Genomic DNA, 20,590 nt, shown 5'->3' with positions numbered 1-20,590 from the left:
TCTGACACTTTTTGGTACTTACGCGAGATAAGACGCTTCGCGAGGAAAGGGCAGTTTTGTATAAGTTACCCCTCGAGAATAACTTTAGAGGATTTTATTAGATCAAATTATTCTCCCTCTACCGCTGACACTCTTTAGAAATGCGATTTCAAAGCAATATGTCCCTAATAGAAAATTGTCATTTCGTGGAATTTTCGATTACTGCAGTTAAATTTGCTGACCTGCGAATGCGGAAATTGGGCCCCGCTTGAAACACAACCGGTACTTTTTAATTTGTTCGTGGACCTTCATATCCAACTGCATAAATCTCTTTTCGCGAACATACTCAACTTTAGCCTGGCTTCCTGGCTAATTCTCCACGAGGAGATTACCAATTTAAAAGCATAGATAAAAGTTTTCAATTTACTTTCAAAGTTGGGGGAGTTGGTGCCCTGGAGGAACGCTTACAAGAATGTAATCCCCAATATTCACTCGGCTTGGAGTAGTCGAGATTATTATTTAAGGACGTTTGTAACGGCGAACGCTTAACGAAGGGGGTCGAAACGAGGTCTCGTAATCAAAGTTTTATGACTGCAAATTGAATTTACGGTCGAGAAAGAAAACACCATAATTGAGACTTAAGAATCGTGCGCCATTCATTTGCCACTCTCTTTAAATTATATTTTTACGACTCCTCCACGGTGAGCGGGGAAATATTAAAAGAGGCTTTCTTAAACGCCCTGGCGGTTTCTGGTTAAAAGGGAGTTTGCTGCTTGTTTAAATTCCTGTCAGTCCTTTTTTAATATCTTCAGTATTTAAATCAATGAAGACTCGTTTTGCAAAAATACATCAGGGTTCTTCAGTAAGAATACGCCATTCCGAGCCCAATTTCAGTCAATGGGTCAAAAGAATATATTTTAGTTGGGAATTTGATTCCTTATTTTTTCTTTTATTTTATTTAACGTCTTACACATAAGCAGGGTTTGTTGAAGCAGTCGAATCACATCGTTTTAAAAACTGACAAAAAAGTATTTAAAAACCAAAATTAAGAAAAACTTGTCGCCCCTATGTGGAAGTCTTGGCCCTAGGTTACGTGAACTTGTATTAAAATTATAGCTTAAAGTGGTTTCGATTGCTATTAACGACATCTGCTACGAAGAATCCTGACTCTCAGCGTAAAAAAGCAATACTGACGTTTAATCTTTGGGAGTCTCACGCAAAATACGAGTAAGAAAGTAATAATTACAGAAATTTTCCTACGGTTCAATCAAAGGAATTCCGATGGTAGAATACTAATAAGACTGGATGAGCAGCAGATGAACCAACTAAAGTGTAGGATGAAAAGTCTGCAATGGTAAAAATCCCTGTAGTCAACTTTCTCCCGGTGACAGCTCTAAGTTTTCAAGTCACGAAGCCACGAAGATTTAAAAAAATTGGAAGTATTGGCTTTCTCTATTCAGAACTTTATTTCACTTATCATTTTTCATTCCTGCGAAAAATGCAGTTCTTTTAAGTTAATTTTTAAAATACATTTTGACAATTTTAAATATAAAATAGAAAGATTTTTCAAATAAGCTCTTATAAGCCAATACTTGAGGACTGTAGTTGTCACCAAAAAGGTATTAAATGTAGGAATAAGATTTTTAAACCGCAAGGTGTCGATTTGAAATTTAAATTGACGTATTTCGAGGTTATTTTCGAGATCCAGGTACAAGGTATTTCATTTGAGATTTCGACATTGCCAGTAACTTCACATGCAAGCGAAAACTTTACCCTCGTAAGGTTATTCCTATAAGAAGGCCCACGTTGGTTCGTGTATACTAGAGTTGAGGAAGTTGTCTATTTTAATTCTCCATATAACTTTTAATGAAACACGTGCGGTGAGTAACCCCACATTAAGTCATCTCCCTTCTTGATGTTCCATTTTATAGGTTGGCAAAACATGATAAATCGCCACCTACGGATCCAAACTCAATTTTCAAGTCTACCTAATGTTTTTATCTTCATCGTCGCTTGTAAAATCTAATTTTACACCCTACATCCCCGAAACAAGATTAAAATTACGTATGTGTAGGTTCAACCAAACCGCACATCGTTAACGCTGCAGGGGTAAATCCTGTATCACATATACGAATAGCGTTCAAACACATAACGCGGTCCTGCCGAATGTTGGCGCAGTCGGCAGGATGTCACTGACGCAAGCAGAAAACGTAATCCGAAATGATAAAGTAAAAACCGTATTTCATTTTGCATAAAGGAGGATCCAACTTTATAGCAGGATTAAGGTAAACGTGCTTTACAAAATAGGACGAGACACGAAAGCGGCAAAAATGCTAATCCTACCTTTCCTCATTTTGCCCTCCAGGTCGGGCGGTTTGCAGTCTAACGAGGCCATCGCCATTATTTTTCGCTTGTGGTTGCACAATTTTGTCAGGTCCCCTGTGTTTGTGTCCGGCGACAATACCCATGGTTTAGCTATCACCTGGAATTAAAATAAATTAACGTTAAATTGGATTTCCGGGTTTCGAATTCGATTAAAGGCGGGCCAATGTATTTGGAAACGAAATTTTCATTAAAAAAAGCTTAATAAATGCAAGTGTAAATTGCTGCTCAGTAAACACTTTGCTTAATTATTACACACATACGTATTTCAATTGCAGCGATTTCTATCAGCCCAACGAAAAATAATTATGTTTCCACATTAGCAATGCACCCGTCATGATATTCAAAAAATTCCTTCTTCCGTAACATGTAAAGGCAGATGGCACGTTAGCGGAACACGACATGATAATAAAACTCTCCAAGTTTTCGTGTTCACGACCCCGAAACCCATTTGAATCTATAAAGGCAGCGAAATTAATTTGGCTGGAAGCGCTTCCGCGACTTCTTGTATGTTCCAGACTGGAAACGTATTCGCCGAGGTTTACTTACGAACTCGAAAGTTCGAAGATGTGGTAAAGAGGTGCATTACTTTTGCATAAAATAAGTGCTAGCTAGGGATAGCTTTTGCGTCCTCCCACTCACGCTCTAATAAAATTTGAGGTCGACCTGTATGTGATAAAAGCATCTCGATTTGCGAATAAGTATGTATAAGGAGCAAAAACGAAAACGTGGCTTGAATTAATGGCAGCCTTGAAATGTCTGTCGGGTTTACTTACCTGGGCGAAGGTTATAGTAACAATGGCCATTAACGTCTTTACCAACGTTTAATTAAATTTGACGAGATGATTGAGATTGAAAAGATTTCGCGAATATCAGGTTGACGGTCTCGGTGAAACAATAACCTTTATTAATTTCAGTACCTTCAAGTGCTCCTCTGGTTTCCTTTTAAAGAGCCTTAAAATCATTTTTGGTAATTAAAACCTGCAGTGAAACCACGAGGCCCCACAGTGTAGGAATTAATTTGAAAACTGACAATAGGGTCTAGGAGCCTGATTGAAAGATTCAGTTAGATTCTGGCAGTATTAGAACGCAATATTAGGCCAACCATTCACATATCTGATAAGGAAACAAAAAGCTGCAACTGAGAGTAGAACGTGATTACGCCGAGAGACATGAGGTGATCTACTATAATGATCACTATAATGATCACTATAATGATCTACTGTAAATTATCCTGAACTTTCACATAGCCGTCTTTCACGTTATATCTTCATGATGCAATTAAAGTCCATTTTTGGTTGTTCAGGATAGCTGCAACCACCTTAATTTACTCTCGTATATGTTTTACAAATTTAGTATATTTTACTGAGTTATTTAAGCGTGTTACATGTTTGATCAGAGGGTTGTTCCTATGGTGGTTCCTTCGGTTTTTCCATCAAGGCCAGTCGAGCCATATTCGATCTGGTTGGAAACTCCCCGTCGCGCCTACTATCGAACCCTCACGAGCTTTTCACCCATCAACTTAATTGATCGTCAAAATTAAACTCCATTTTAAGTTAGGTCAGGTTAGTTGCCAGCCAGGTTTAGCTGATGTCATCTTAACATAATTATAACCTCTTGTCCTACATCATGATTTTGTTCGTACACACCTTGCAATCTCAACAATCATCCCGGCACCCAAAACTTCTTCAATATTCTCAGTTAGAACAAACCAAACAACCAGGCGCTCCCGTGAAGGGAGAACTGACCGAATGCTGACACTTAAGTCGAAATAAGTTACAAAAGTTGGAGAGTTTCCAAGAGGCCGAATCATGAATGGCCTGTTCAGAAACAATAACATAAGTATTTATTATTTGAGTCAGGTTATAGAGAAGAAAATCAGCCTTACGTGTGTATAAAAACCGCTTTCGTTATCGATCGACTCGAGCGCCGTGCCATAGTTAAATCGGCTTTTGTCCTCGTTAATTGGATAAAAATACACATACCGTTTTGCGAGCAGGTAAATGACTCGCCTTTTATTTTCCTTATATCCAATTTGAAAGCCTCAGCACACGAGATTTGAATGTGAAAGGTCGCTCAATTATGTAAAAATCTCATTCCAATTGGGTCACTTTAGTCCGAGTGCTTCAAGCGAGAACTATCCATCGTGGATCCACCAAGAGAGCTTTGTGATGAATTATTCAAAACTTAATTAGCAACGTTTAGCTTGTTACACGCATAATATCGTTCGTTTACAATTTCATATAATATAAATACGTATTAGTATTCATGCCTGTGATCAGACAATACAATCGCGATCAAACTTCCTCCATCAATTACGCAGGAATGCACAAACACGAGATTTTTTAATTGGCTGCTTAGCAAAATGGTAAATAAATGATTATCTTTAATGATTTTTTATTTGCGTTAGACCACTGAACACACATTGACGGTAATATGCAAAGCAAAGATCCGAGAGAACGTTACATAACGGAAGATTGTCATTTTTTCTTTTATTTTGTTTGGGAATAACGCCTCACGCACAAGTAGGGGCTGATGGAGCGGTGACATTACCACTATTCTCAGTTAAAGCTAACTGAGAATAACATTCACCCTTTACTGAGGGCCTAAACGAAAACCGTTTATCAACAAAGGTTACTCGGAACTAGCCCGAACTAACCCTTTTTCAACAAGGGTTTTTATCCCAGCTCTCAATGTGAAGGGAACTTACTATTGTCAGTTAGTTTTAATTGACAATAAAGTACAATTCCACTGTACCACTGTACTTATCTGTGAGGCGCCATTCCCAAACGAAATAAAAGAAAAAAATTAATTGTCCACCTCAAGCGTATAGAACATATGGAGGATTATCATGACAAACATTCTGGGAAGTGCCTATTTATTATTGACGATTTTGATCCGATCCGGTAACGCAAATTCAGCGAAGAGTTAAATTTAATAACCTCACTGTCAATAGCAAGATCTGTGGACGTAACGGCCGGAAAATTTCATTGACGTCGTACATCAGCTGTGAAATAATGAGCCCTTGCTTTAGGCCTATGATAAAATGGGAAATTCGGAGATTATTACCTCCGGTTTGACGTCAAAACCATTTACTGCAAAGTTGTATCACGTGGAGATTATAAGTCCCTTTGGAACTCTTTCTGTCGCAATAAGGTTGCTCCACTGGTTTGATCTACTTACAAATTTGGAAAGAGGTTTATGGTATCTACTTCAAATTTTGTATACCACATTATGTGCACTTTATGCAATTTTAAATTAAATTTCTCTGTTTGAATTATACGACACTTATACAAAGTTGGGCACACGTTCCAGAACAACTCAATTATAGGTGAACAAAAGCAGTTAATTAAAACATTCCAGCTTTTGGTATACTGTTTAATGCATAACAAAAATAGTAACTGGGCGAATTTCGTCCGCTATCAAGCAGTAATATTCATATCACATGCTCTTTCCTTAAATGGAACACGCTGTATGTATATAAATGGATGACGCTAATCCGTAACTCTTTCAACGAGGTAAAAAAGATTAAAAAAACTAAACATCTCAATATTTCCACAATTAAAGGAAAAAGGCTTGTCGAAATGGAGATCAAGCCTAATACATACGTCCTGAAATATCGACAAAATAATGCCAAAATTTTTGAAAATTTTCAGGATAATTGCCAAAATTAGAACTGAATTATTTCCCAATAAAGTGCCAATAATGTTCTATTAAAACTCGAGATGTAAATCGAATTAGCAGTGAAAATTTTCATCAAGAGGAGTATTGTATTTTATTTTGAAGCACGAAATTCTGAATATGTAAAAATGTGCATTGAATTCTGGCTGATATCCCATGAAATCCACTGAAGAACATTCACCCTAATATCAAGAACATAAAATTTAGATGAATACTTATAATAATACCAATTTCATTATTAGTATTAGTAAATTAATACCAGCATTATGTATGCGGTTATAAATAAATAAAACAGTTTGATTTTGCTACATTTAAAAGAATAGAATTTTCTTTCTTTTCAATATTTTTCAACAGCCACCTAGATTTTTTTTGTTTCCGTTTCATAAAGCGATGAAAGCACTGAACGGAAAAAAAGAAGACGTGCTGAGGCTTTACAAGAAATTGGAAGAGCTTAGAACTCCAAGAAACACATTTCACCGAGGGGAGCGAAATTCTTCCATCATAAGGCTCTAGAATAGCATAGGTTGATCATTGAATCAATTTTATCCCAAAGCGAGACTGCAAAGGCTCTACAATGACCTACCAGGCGATGAGGCAGATCCTGCCAGGTGTCGAAATAGGTGGGTATTCCTCTTATAATATTTTTGCTCTCTACAGATTTCCCATCACACGTGTATGTATAAACGCGCTCAATATAAAACAGCAAGCCCAAATATCGAACTGCAAATAGGATGTACAAAATGATATTAATGAAAACAGTACTGTCGAATTTCCTTCCTCTTTTTTAATCATAACAGCAAATTTAGGCCTCAGTAATTTTTTCGCTTGCAAAAACGAGTCTTTAACAGAAATATGAAAACACTCGACTGTGTACTCGGTTGGGTATAATCACCCCCAAACAAAATAAATCCACCACAAATAACCTCGGTGTGCACTATGTTTGTGCATTAACGAAAATTGCGAATTCAGCTCGAAAATACTTCACGCTTATGAGCAAAATTGAAAATTAACAAGTTCGTCCGATAATAACTCACAATGAAGCCTGCATTCGATGTTGAACTTAAAAGTGGGTTAGCTGCAATATTTCACTTCATACCGAGGAAAATAAGTAACCTAGGATATAAAACATTTTGATTGCTTTGCAGGCCTCGTTTCTATACACAGTAAAGTAATTGCGCTGTTATTACCGGAAAATGAAAATACGCTTTTGTATCGTATTAAAGACGAAACAAATGTGAAATTTAGGTGCTGATCTCGAAGCATGATTCTTTTCGAATTGGACCTCGGCCAGAAACGAGACAAGGTCTTATTTCGAAAATTCAATAGGTTCTCAGCGATATGTAAATGGACCGTTTGGCAGCCGCATTTTCAACAGGAAATTTATTGTTGCTTACATATTGAATCCTGACACAAAACAACGTGCCATGCCATTATCGAAAAACTTCGTGACAGCGGTGTGTGGCAACGTGCATTCTCGAAAGATTTATTTTAGATTTAGCCGAAGTGGCACTTCATAATTTGCCGCCGATATACGAGGTGCACGAAATCACGAGCGGCATGCAAATCGCTAAACATAATGGTTAGGTAGGTGTCAAATTTGTTTTATAAACGAATATACCGTGTTCAGAGTCGAGATAATCGATCTAAGTTTCTTTTTTTGGCTGTGAATGGTTTACTTCTCACGGAGATCTCCAATGAATGTCTCCATCAAAGACGGGTTTGAGACAATACTGAACTTTCCTTAGGCGATAACAAGCCGCCCTCCGGCAGCCAGGAATTGAGATCTCAATTTCAGAGATTTTGAACGTTTCGCCTGTAATGCTGGGAATAAAGTTGCCATTCCGGTAACTCGAATAAACTTTCTGATAAGCGTTTCAAAATTTAATTTCCGTTTTTACGGTGAAGTGTGTTCACTTCGTAAACTTAAATTTGCCCGTTTTTCGTTTTATATCTCTTTTATTTTCCTTTCAGATTCCTATATCCATAAAATTCGCCGAGCAAACAAATGTCTTTGATCTGAAGTTGGCGCGCTCTGCAAGTGGCTATAAGGAAGACTTTAATTTCTAGGGAAGAGGGAATAAATTCCCTTTTTGACGTTGTTGAAGAGCAACTCTTCTCGTTCTGGCAATCTCGTAATTGGCAGTTGCAACATTAGCCAAAAGAAAATTGAGAAATTTGGAACGATCTCGTGGAAAGTAAGATGAAATGGAAAATAGATCAAAAGCATAAACTTAATTCACCGGAGCCTTGCTAAAAACCTGACAGTAAATGCTTCACAAATTATTCGTTCGAGCTCATGGAATACTTTAGATTTAAACAAAATTCTTCAATAACTTTTTCACTGGCGGCATCTCCCAGAACAATCAGGATACTGGAACGCATATTCTTTAGAGGAATGAAAATTTGTTCCAAAGAAATGTCAAAGATTTAAAAATATGCATTAAGTTACACCTGAAGTTTATTAATTCAACAAATAGACATACCTACAAGTCACCAACTAAAAAACATTTTTGCAACTAAATACTTTAATATCACTTATAACACTGTCCTCCTAAAGCTATTCGTCTCGAACCGATAGACTCCATGGTATCTCGATAAACAATCCAAACGAAAGATTTTCATCTTTGTCTTTAAAATCCACTGGGTCTTATAGACCACATCATTGATCTTTTTTAGCAATTTGGCTTTTCAATTTTGGTCTAGTTTGGATTATTTCCACACCTTCTTCTGCAAGTTGTGTAGCGACACGAACTCGCTTTTATGGAAACTGGAAAAGTTAGGTAGCAAGTTATATGTCTCCTCAATTTATTCCTGATTTACTCGTGGACAACGTTTAACCTCTCCTTGAAATGATCCAGGAAGCCTTCCGAGTTGAACAAATCTTTTTCTGCCGGGGCAAAAGAGTACTATCAGATATCATTCGGGCCTCCTATTCAACTTTCGCCAGAAAGATGTATCCAAGATATTTGATTTATTTGTCTAATAGTTCCTGTGTGATCCAGCCATCTTTCAATTCTACCAAAGTCTTTCACGTTGTTCGATCCTCTGACAAAGGCAACACACTCTTCTTTGTATAGTTTCTTCCTGGACAGTGCTCAATTTTAAAATCGTGCTGGTATGAGCGCTCTTTCAACCTCCACAAATCTTCTGTAGTAGATGCACAATCTTAAGAAGTACTTTACTTCGTGTTTGCCTCGAGGAATTGGCCACTTCTCAATGGCGCATATCTTGCTTTGGCTGGCGTTAATATCTATCTGTACAATGATCCGCCTCAAGTACTCCACTTCCTTCTGGAACAGGCTACACTTCTTGTAATCCCTCTTCAGTAGCGCATCCCGTAACGAGTCGAATGTCTCTTTTAAATTTTCTAGATCCAGATGTTCGTCGAAATTATTTCCCATGGCGATTATATGATCTGGGTTACACGACAAATTTTCCAAGTAAGTCCCCTCAAAACAAATTCCATCAGTGGCTCGAAAATTGATAGAACATTGCACAATCTGAAGGGTATTATAGTAAACTGATATAATCCAGAGCCGGTGGAAAATGCAATATTGTCCTTGTTCTCGAGAGCAATCTTCACTTGCCAGTATTCTCTTTTTAGATCGAAAATGCTTCTCATTACGATCCTTAGAAATTATGTGAAATTAATTTTTGTGTAACCATACTAAAACCTTAAAGAGTGTTTAAGACATAAATTATAGCACGTTTTAATGACGAAATCTTCTGAACAAAAACTTGAGGATACAAGCATAAAAAAGTCTGAAGAATTAATTTTTAAAGACTGCCATCTTAAAGGTAATCTCTTGAGGGCAATTCAAAAGGAACTACTATTTAAGTTTCCGTTTTAAAGGAGACCATTCTGAAGACTAATAAAAAAGCCTCTGCAGGTTTGAAGGACACTTGTCAGTTCGCTTTTCAAAAACTGAAAAGTTTTTGAAAAAACGTAGACGCGAAGTATGCTTACCGATTGTTAACATAACCAGAAATAAAGTAATTTTAGAAAAACATTTGGGTGTGGAACGAGTTATTCGACCGTGATCTCATTTGTCGAAAAAATCTCTTTTCGGTTAGAGTGTATCAACTACCAGAAAAATCTCATTACCAATTGTAGATTATATACTAGTATCTCTAATAGATACTAAAGTCGGTTGTTTAAAGATTTCTTCAGTCTCTAAGTACATAAAGAAACCACCAAGTATTTATTTAAACTTAAATTCCCCGAAATCCCCATTTAAGTAAATAGATAACTCGCTGTCCAACCCTTTTAAGAGGTTCCTTGCATGCATATCAAAATTGTCATAATTCAAACGTTCCAGCCCACAATTTTTCACCACATATTTGCTTACATAATATGTTATTGAATAACTAACTATCGGAATTTTCAAATATTGACATACCTTAAACTTTTAAACGTATTTCTATGTGTGACTCAAACTGATAAAAATAAATATAGAAGGGAAGGGCGACGAATGCAATAAGCAAATAACCACGTAATATGGAAAGGGCATCCATCATGCTAAAAACATGATATTATATATAAATAACTTTGAGTCTTTGGAAACCCGAACTAACCTCTTTTATGCAAGATACAATACAGTTAATAAAACTGAGTGTTTTAGTATTATTAATCCTTTGATAGACCGAAAATAAACGTATTAAATTTCCGACATCAACCAGTTCGTTTTGACAAATTCCCCGGGCAATAAAGTTAAAATTGTTCCTCTATTATTGCGGGATATGTTATGTCGGATGCTATATTAAAATGAACTGGGTTAACTATAAATACCGGTATTAAAAATAGAATTACTGGAAAAACATCACAAATTTACATGAGTAATAACAATTCTATTAAACGCTATTTTTAGGGAACTTTTTTCTGTTATTGCCTCGATCTTCAGTCCTCCTGAGTAATCAGGAAATGTTCTGTAAATGTTTCTATCATTTAATATCAATTCACCATTATGACTTATCTTGTAATTTCCGGGTTTTACATATATTAAGTCATGAACATATGGCCTGTAAGCCTACACCAGCAGACACGCATATGACAATTTTGGTCACAGCTGTAATAGCATATCTAAACGCTCTTTTTCTATACGACTGTACTTCTTTGAAAATATCTCACACAAATCTCACATCTCACAGAAGTGTGTGACGTGCACTTAGCTACACACATATCACATGTGTTTTTTGCTGTCATAAAAAAATATACTGTGAAATGGAAACATTTTATTAAAAGTGCCATTTTGGCATTAGACATAGAAGCTCGTAATATTCCTGAATAGGAATTTTTTATTTCTTGTGAGAACTAGTTTAAGGCTTGAATGTTTAGTGTTTACAGCAGAAGGTGCAATGAATATGAAAAAGGTAATAAAATTATAAAATGGAAATTTACAAGCAAATCTGCTATATAGCTATTCCATTGATTGCAACTGATCATTACCGATGGATAAAGAATGAAACTGAGTAAAGCAGACAATTTAAGAAATTACCCAAAAAATTACATTTGGTTTTGAAATGTGAGTCGAAGTCAACATATGGAATAAGTGGATAAAAAACTTACCCATTTATAACATTTTTTACTTCATATTTTTCCATCACGCGGTCCGAAAACGAATGAGTTTTTAAAACATGTTTTTCATATGTTGACTATGACTTACGTTTCAAAACCAAATGGATTTTTTTTGCTTAATTTCTTAAATTATCTGCTTCACTATTTATGCCCAATTTCATTCTTTATCTATCAGTAATGACCAATTGCAATCGATAAAATGGTCAGAAAGCAAATTTGCTTTCACAATTCTATTTCGGGATTTTATTACTCATTTCATATTCAATGCGCGTTCAATTCCAAACTTAATCTATAATATTCTTGTTTCACTGTTTCATATTCATCAACACAATTTCATCATATTATGCGGCTCGATTTAAGAGGGGGTTCGGTCGCGTATTCCGGATTAACTCAGTAGCCCGAGTTTTCGAAAACTGATAAATGAACCGCATTATTATGAGTCAACAAAGGCTTTTGAAATAGTACTGAATATCCCGAAACAAGGGAAATATAATATTGCATTGATTTTCCGTGTTCAATTCCCGTTTCTCTGTTGACTTTGTCTCTTGCACTAATATGTATATTTTCCCGTTATGATTCGGTTGCGCTTTGAGTTTCAGCAACAATGGCGTAGACCTTTTTGTTCGCGCATTTAATATTGTTTAAACCATGTTGATATTTACGGGCACAGAAACGACTTACCGAGAGTTGTCGAGTAAACAATTTTAATGACGAACGAATTTTCGACGGGAGCGAGGGTCCGGAAAAGAACAATTATTTAAATTTATGTTTGTTCCACGGCAAAAGTTGGAATGAAAACGTTAATTTAGACCTCTCAAAAACTTTTATTCCCCGACGGACATCGCGAAAAGCGATTTAACTTCCCTTCATATCGGGATGAACTTTTTATGAACTGTGGCTGAAATTTTCCAACGAACGAGGGACTTGTAATTAATAAGCGTTTTGGGAACGTAGAAATTGGGAAAGTCTGAGTAATGAGCTTTTTATAACAAAATTGGTGTATCTTTGGGTTTTGGAGTATTATTAAATTTTTTGATGTTTGAAAACAGTAGGGTTAGACACTGAGAAGTCATTAAAAAAAACTCTCGGAGTTGATTGAGCAATTTACTATTTAGCATCAAATATCGGATTAAGAAATGAATTGATCCCAGATATGATATTTCAATGTCTACTGGATATTTTTTAATGATCACTCCTTATTTAATTGAATAGAAAATATATTTTCTGCGAAAGATATTTTTTCCTTTATAATTTACTACATATTTATTGTACCTATTTCTGGGTAAACGCTAAAAATTCCAAACTTGCCTTTTATTTATTCGATTGTCTTTTCCTCACACCTCTACCCCATTGTGAAGCACGAAGTGCAAAATAACAAAACTCTCTATAGTTACTCCTATAATGTTATTGTCTACTCCTCGCAATTCCCAACAAACAACGATTCAATAGACCATTTTATGCCTTACTACCTTGAAATTCTGTTGAGCTTAATTCTCCAATGATTTTGCCAAGTGGAAAAAAATGTCTTAGTGGCAGATTTTTGACAAAACTCGGTATCAAGTCATTACAAGTAATTTAATAGTCAGTTTAAGACGTTAATATACTATGTTAGATATTTTGAATCCTTTGCAAATCTTTGGAACTACTATAGCTAGCGAACAACACCCTCTGTTTATCTTATATGCCCAAAACATTTCCCAATAATTCTGGAATTTTTCCAGCGGTTTATTTGTTATTGCTACACCGTCGATCATCGATCGTGCTTGTCGAATCTAGCGTGTTCGCACAGCGTCGTCTCGCAGAGGTTTTGCGCTATAAGCAAAAATATTCAAATATGAACCACAGAAGTTTCTAAAACATTTGTATCTACCTTTAACACTAAAAAAGACATTGTACTATGTCACGCTGTTGGAAATATTTTACATATCTACAATAGTTACTCTCTAACAATTCCCCTCGTATAAAACCCGAACCTCTTTTGTTCTTTTTTGATGAAGAGAAACGAACAATTCAAATTAATATCGCGAATTTCTGGGGTCCTTTTTATTTCAATTGTGAACTATTTCTGCAGCTTTAGCTCGATTTAATTGGCATCCCGAATTCAGGAAACAAGCCCGTCGCGCTCCCGTTTCCATACAAACTGATGGGATCGAGTAATTTAATTAAAATGAAAACTGCTCCGTTGGCCCTAATATCAGAATTTTCCGTGTCGCTATTATAAGAATTAATGCACTGGATTATCAGTGGCGTAGGTTTGCTTTTTGCCCAAGAACAAAGGACCAGTATGAATTTATGGCGAATCGATAACGCGACTGGTATTGTTTGCCAACTAAAATCAGTATCGCAGAAATAAATAATAAGGTAAACCACCCAAGGCCTTTAAGTCCAATTTACATTGCGGAACGGAAACAAATAGCCGACATTAAGCATAGTAATAGGGAGCCACAAAACATATATACATAAGGTAATTTGATAGCTCGTTAAAAGCTAACTGGTGTAATGGCTCCGCGTGTTTCGCTCCGGAAGATAATTGTCTGGAATGGGCACGTTTTGGGGTACAATAGGCGATAATTCCAGAATTACTTCTCAGGATTTAGACGTCCGAGCAGGCATTGATATTTGCAGCTATAAAAACCCAAGCATCGAGAAATGCGTGGCATTCAATCGAAACAATAAACGCTACAAATCGCAACAGTATCATCGTCTATCTATACTTATGGCCTTTCACCGAGAGAAATAATCGTACACTCCAGTGAATACATTGTAAAAGCCATCTTAAGTGAAATCGTTTTTCTTTTATCAAGTTCCATCATCTCTCTATAATAGATAAGTTTGAACAATTTTTACAATCTTTCCTGGAAGGAAACTGGAACGATCGACTGCACTGACTATCCATAGGGTTTTAGTTTAAATTGACTCAATTTCTTTTCCGCCATTCGAATGCGAATACGGAAAACAAAACGACAGAGCATATCAATTTCGCGTGGAACAAACGGAGAATGAATTTCTGACAGCTGAGTGGATCCGAGTTTGCCTCCCCTTTACATCTATTACCAGAAATTTGTCAATAAATACGAATGACTTTTCGGATTTCCATTTTCCATTGGGGGATGGAATTTACTTTCAGAAGTTTGCCGGTTCTAATTCCTAATCCAGATTAAAATTAATTCTTCAATTAAGAATTACACGAACGGCATAATTTCAGCCTTATGTTTCGGTTTGATGACATTTGTTTGTTTTCCTCGTTTCATACCTAATGGAATTCGGGTAAATCACCATTCTTCATGTACAATACTTATCAGACCACATTAAGATCGTCCACCTAATTTTCCTGCACCTAGAAGTTGATAATATCCTTGACGGATGGTATGAAAGTTTTTAGTTAATATCTAAATTTTGATATGGGAAAATGAGGTCACCAAAATAGCCTAAATGTAGAAAATCTGCAAAGATACTGAGGAACGAAGATACTTTAACTCCAAGACCCGCAAAAACGAAAAAGTTCGGGACACTCGTATAACGCCGCAATATCTCAAGCAGCCTCTCCCCATTCCGAATCGCCCCCGTAAAACTATCCAAAGAGGTTACTCCCGTTCAAAACTTTGGAAACGGATTTTTCCAGTAAACGTCTCTTTTCTGCACCGAAACGCTATTACCTTTTGTGTTTATCAGACGTCAGCCTTTCAAAATAATATTTGTAGACAAGCCAGCAGCCATCGGGCTCCCATATTTCCCCTTTGTCGTTCTTTTCGTCTCCTCTTTAAGGTTTTATCCACTTCTGGTCGTCGACCAATGAGAATAGAAAGGCGAATTTCCCGCTTCGACAATGGAAATAAATGTTTGTTTAAACTCATCTAGGATTTATTGGAGTTCTTCGCCGGGAATAAAACCAGAGACGCTCCGATTTTCAAAACGGGGCTTTATGAGATTAATTCAATTTAGTCCGGAAATTTATTCTAGGCAAGCGGTTATTGTTGATGGTAATGAAAAAAGCACTTACCTTGGGATCAAAATTAAAAACAGTGTCGTACTTAAAGTGACACTCAAGGCCGCACTTGCACGTCCCAGATGTGAGCAAGTACTCCTTCACTTGTTCCAATGAACTTAAAGCTGTATTACTGGGACTGAAACAAAAAGAAACAAACTGTAAACATCAATAAAGCACGAATGTCTTAATGGACGTTTAGATACGGGAAATCACTTGCAGGCAATCTGCACATAATGACCCTTGTTTCTCTGTTCGAATCTAATACATTGGCAAAAGGGGGTATATTGTATAAATAAGCCCTTTCCAGCAGGCACACAATTCTTTTTCAAACAATAATTTACTTAAGAGGTAGTTGACGTCGGCTGTGAAGTTAGATCGCGTTTTGGCAGCATCCACAAATTAGGTCATCTGGCGACATTAAGCTGCAATAAAATGCTTTATAAGTCATGGAAATTGCCGCGACTGAAGTTAATTGAGTAAAGAGAAATGAAGACTGCAACTTGCCGATGACTCAAAATTGGCCAAGACGGATCGTTAAGCTACGTAAGAGCGGCATAAATAATCGTCCAAAGCACCCTAAATCCGGGCGATTACTGCTGACACGGTCTTATTTATTTTCTAAGGCTTGTCGGCATTATCTCTTAGCAGAACTAAACCCCGGGGACTTTGTCAGCCCCGTAGTCGTGTCTGCTTCGTTAATTGGGGTTAATTTAATAATATTCATGAGGCGTGCACTGAACAATATTTGAGTTTAGTTCTTGCCTCTGGGAAATTAAATTACTTTCTGGAGTTAAAATACTTCTTCATTGCAGGCATAAATCCACTGCGAAAACTATTTAAGAAAAGAGATTTAAAGCGCGGTAAATCTACAAGCACAATAGAGTTTCCTATTTGCTTAAGGCACAATTTCCTCACGCTAAGACTAATAAAAACAAAGCTCTTCCTCCGCCTTTGTTTCCTGGAGACCAAATACACTTCTGTTGTCAGCCAAGCGTATACAACTCATTCGATTGTTTAGAATCAGGCTCTCGAATCCATTGTACGTATCGGAACATCTGGATACACGGCCGTCAAATTTAAATATAAAGACTGGTTGAATAAAGAAAACTTGCCAAGGCGAGATTGATACAGAGGAGGACTTACAAATATTTTCTAAACAAATTGTGTTACTTGGAACACATGGAAAAAGCTCGTTTTGGATGTAGATTTCTGGGAGAAAATTAAACCTTCTAATCCTTCAAAACTCTAAGTGTCCTGTCAGGAACAATGGAAACAAAAACACATAAAATTATCTCAGCAGTTTTTAACATTCTCTAAACGTTTTCCAGAGCCTTGAAGTTCTTTATCTCTCTATCTGCACGGTAATTCTTCGCTTTCAAACGTATCTTATTCGTCACCTAAAAAACATTACTTTACAAATGTTCAATTGTCTAACCTAGATATTTTTAGAACAACGGTCAAAAATGATTTGAAATTTTAATTTTCAACACTCAGTATACAACCGAAACTATCAACTTTCGGATAAGACACATTTTCTCCAATCGTCCCCATTTGACATATAGAATCTCCAGCTTTCGGTTGTCCCATTGTTAACGAATCATCCTGTATGTAATTTTTTTAAGAACTGTCCTAATGCGAGATGGCAATTTCAGCCATATTCTACGGAAAATTTAACAAGATTACAAATTAAAACGTAAAGCACATCCCTTCTCGGAGCTTAAAATCTAACTTCATTTCTGAACCCCCATCTCTCCTCAAATCTGAAACTTTTCATTAACAATTCAAGATAATTAAAACCCAAAACAAAACAGTCATTAATCACTACACCTGATTACACCTCTGCGCTTACCCTTTACATCGATTTTGTCCCGATATACCCCGCTCCAGGCGAGTATTCTGACCTTTAGTCCGCAACACCTCTTTCGTTGTTTCCCCTCCATCATGGAAAGCTTTTAAAACGTTTTCTTTATTTGCCGAATTGATTTTATCCAATAAGAATCCTTACAAAGCGCGCAGCGAAATCGCATTATAAGCTATAGCGTATAAGGGGCGATCCAGGGATAATGCTATTGATTTAAGCCCCTATTAGGAGTGTTAACTTTATCGGGGTGGTAAAGTTAATTGATGTCAACCTTGACCTCAACGTCACAAGTTTTTGTGTTAATTGGTAAGATAAATTAATATCTATCTAGTTCTGCCAGATGTTCGAGTCTTGGTCTTTTCGCATTCCTCAACGTTAACCACGTACACACCGCTCGTCACGGTTTGTTGAAATATTGCAACAGCCTTTTTCAACCCATATGCTTTTCACTCCTTAGGTGGTAAGTTATGTATCAGTACACCCATAACGGGGTTTATTTATTTTTGCCGTTCTTGATTAACCGAGTGTGTAGCAAGTAATAAAAACGAAAGTCGTTGCTGATTGATTGCCCATACTGCCTCCTGCTACGTACTCGTGCACCTCTTTCAAACAAACGATCGCTCTTTTAATTGGACGAGCGAGAAAGAAGAGCAAAACGGGAAAAAACACATCGTTTTTTAAGTAATAACCGGGAAACAGACAATGTCAGAGCTAAAGGGCTGACTAATTAGGGCCGCTTTACAGAGCGACTGTAACCCCACGCCATCCACGTCGGTAGGGCTCTCCAGGGATCCGATAATGAATTACCTTTCGTGTGCGTGGGCTTCGGTTGACAGGACGCCCTTTGTACTTCGATTTCAATCTGTTTAATTATCATTTAATCCTTGCCTCGAATAGAATTAGATGTTTCGTGTAATTATTGCTGGCTTTATTAAACAACAATAGGCAAATTGATGCTCTAAAGAGCTTGGAGAGACAGTTTAAAACTATTGTTAACCTAGACGACAGTTTATAATTTTGTAAGATACTTAGCGTGAGAAAACGGGATCATTTTCTCACTCTGAGGGAGTGCGAGAGTAACAAATTGAACGATTAAACCAGAACAATCACCATAGACGAAGGTCGCGAACAACAAGTGAATGAAAAGTGAGAATGATACAGAGCTAAAAGCTTTCCCTGGGCACTTTTTAAGTATCTAACTGAAATGCTTTTAAATACTTCCACAGTCAAAAAGTTGTTTCTATTGATATCGATGTTAAGCCGAAACAAAAGTTCTTTCACGTATAGGTTATCAAGACAAAAAAGAGATTCCAGGGGCTTAAGTACCAGACAAAGAACAGAAAAAAAACAGCTGTAGGAAGTTTGACAGAAAAATAATGAGTGTAACAACGGAGAATGAAGTTCTCCGTGGGTTCTCTTCTTCACTTCCTATGAGTTGGTCCAAATTTCATGAAATTCATTTTTTTTTTAATATATAGCAAAGATAAAAAGTGTTAATTTTAAAAGAAAACGTTTTTGGCGCAAACCACATTCGGGTATCGATTTTAGATCTTGTACTACCAGTTGTCTCTTAATAATTGACATTCTTGTGACTTTGTACCTCGATGTAACACGATGTTAATTCTACCCATTTCTAAAAAAAGTAACGGTATCTTGATTAAGCAGTTGCGAAACTAAGTTCAAACGAACTTTTTTTTATAAAACGATCAGAGGAATAACGCCATGAAACTTTAACACGTCATTCAAAAACACTTTATCGTGTATACAGGGTATGGACGACTTTAACTGTTTGCAGTAAACTCTACGCATTTGAACATACCGCTTAATTTTCTGGACGAAACGCGGACAAACTATCACACATATTCTCCAAATTTCCCATAGCTCCGAAAACTTTTGAGATATTTTGCTCTCAATTTTCACTAATGGCATTCACTTGGGCTAACCAAGTAAGCCATTAGCCATTTCTGTTTAAAAATTAAAATTCCCGTTTAAACAATTTTCCACATTGAACATTTTTTGGTATCTGCCGCCGTTTTCTAATCTTTAAAAACTTTGTTTTTCAATCGAATTTACAAGGTATTACCGGAATTTCCTAAACTATGCGAGAACGTCGCGACAGATGTGTAATAGTTAGTTAAAACTTAATTAAAAGTTGGATTACGTATAGTATAATAATCCGTGTATGAGTGTGATTAAATAATGATAACGCTGATATAAATCATGAAACGATGATTCTTTTCTTTTCATTCTTGACATCGAAATCGAAGAACAGTTACGAAGTATAGGTTGCCCAGTATAAAAACCACTGCGTGTCATAAACCACGTGATTTCACTGCCAACCCTCACGTTCAAAATACTAAAAGATTCAATGAGGACTTTGTCTCTAAGTAAACAAATAATTCTGTGAAGGAACTGCAATTAGTACTTGGACCTATGGGTAACCTACCCATTAACGTTTATTGAAACATTTAAACTTAACATGAATGTAAATAATGGAAACGTTAACAACAATGTTGGCAACGGGGCGCAGTGTCGCCAAATTGGTCGTATGTTTGTCCATTTTGACGTTACGCCTCCCCCATTCCGCCATTTTATTTTGTTGTGATGATTATGTTTACTGAAATATCGTCCAATCTATCGCCGTATTCTATTAAAGTTCCCGTTTTACCGGTGATTTCTTTACCACAAATTGTTCTTCTAAGAACACAGGCTAGTATGAGTATACTCCCCGTTTATTGTTAGTGTTTTTCGATATGCCAAAGTAGTTAAATAGCTGATGTAAGGAGCTTGTTGCTTCCTCAATAGAGTATTTGAAACGGGAAAGGAACAATAACGCTCCTTTATTGCCATTGAATGCGGTCAGAGAAATATGTTCATAATTTCTATTAAATTTCACAATTGTATACTGTATAAGAAACACTGAGTGAATCATGCAACCGACACCAGCGCTAGAGTTCAGCATTATGACGTGCATCGGTTTTTATACTGGACGGACGTATACACAAGTAATCCTGCCTCATTAATTAACTATTCAGTGCTCCTCAGGAAGGAACTATCATTTCAGTAGTATTCCAATTGTCTAAAACATTTCCGTACGACACTAACAGGTTTCTGCCTAGTGAAT

General features: G+C 36.6%; 1 protein-coding gene across 2 annotated transcripts in view; it reads right to left on the bottom strand.

The window, feature by feature from the left end:
- LOC136409485 (methyl-CpG-binding domain protein 5/6 homolog sba-like) overlaps positions 1 to 20,590 on the bottom strand; it is a 68,527-nt gene that overhangs the window by 26,208 nt on the left and 21,729 nt on the right. For both annotated transcript variants that reach the window (XM_066390987.1, XM_066390988.1), the window contains exons 3-4: positions 15,618 to 15,741; positions 2,323 to 2,461 (exon numbers count right to left, since the gene is read on the bottom strand). In XM_066390987.1, the coding sequence (XP_066247084.1) occupies positions 2,323 to 2,461; positions 15,618 to 15,741 (263 nt within the window). The remainder of the gene's footprint in view (positions 1 to 2,322; positions 2,462 to 15,617; positions 15,742 to 20,590) is intronic.

This window comes from Euwallacea similis, chromosome 6 (assembly GCF_039881205.1).
Source record: "Euwallacea similis isolate ESF13 chromosome 6, ESF131.1, whole genome shotgun sequence".
Taxonomy (NCBI): Eukaryota; Metazoa; Arthropoda; class Insecta; order Coleoptera; family Curculionidae; genus Euwallacea; species Euwallacea similis.
Note: the sequence above shows the minus strand (reverse complement) of the source record. Positions and strands in the feature narration are given on the sequence as shown.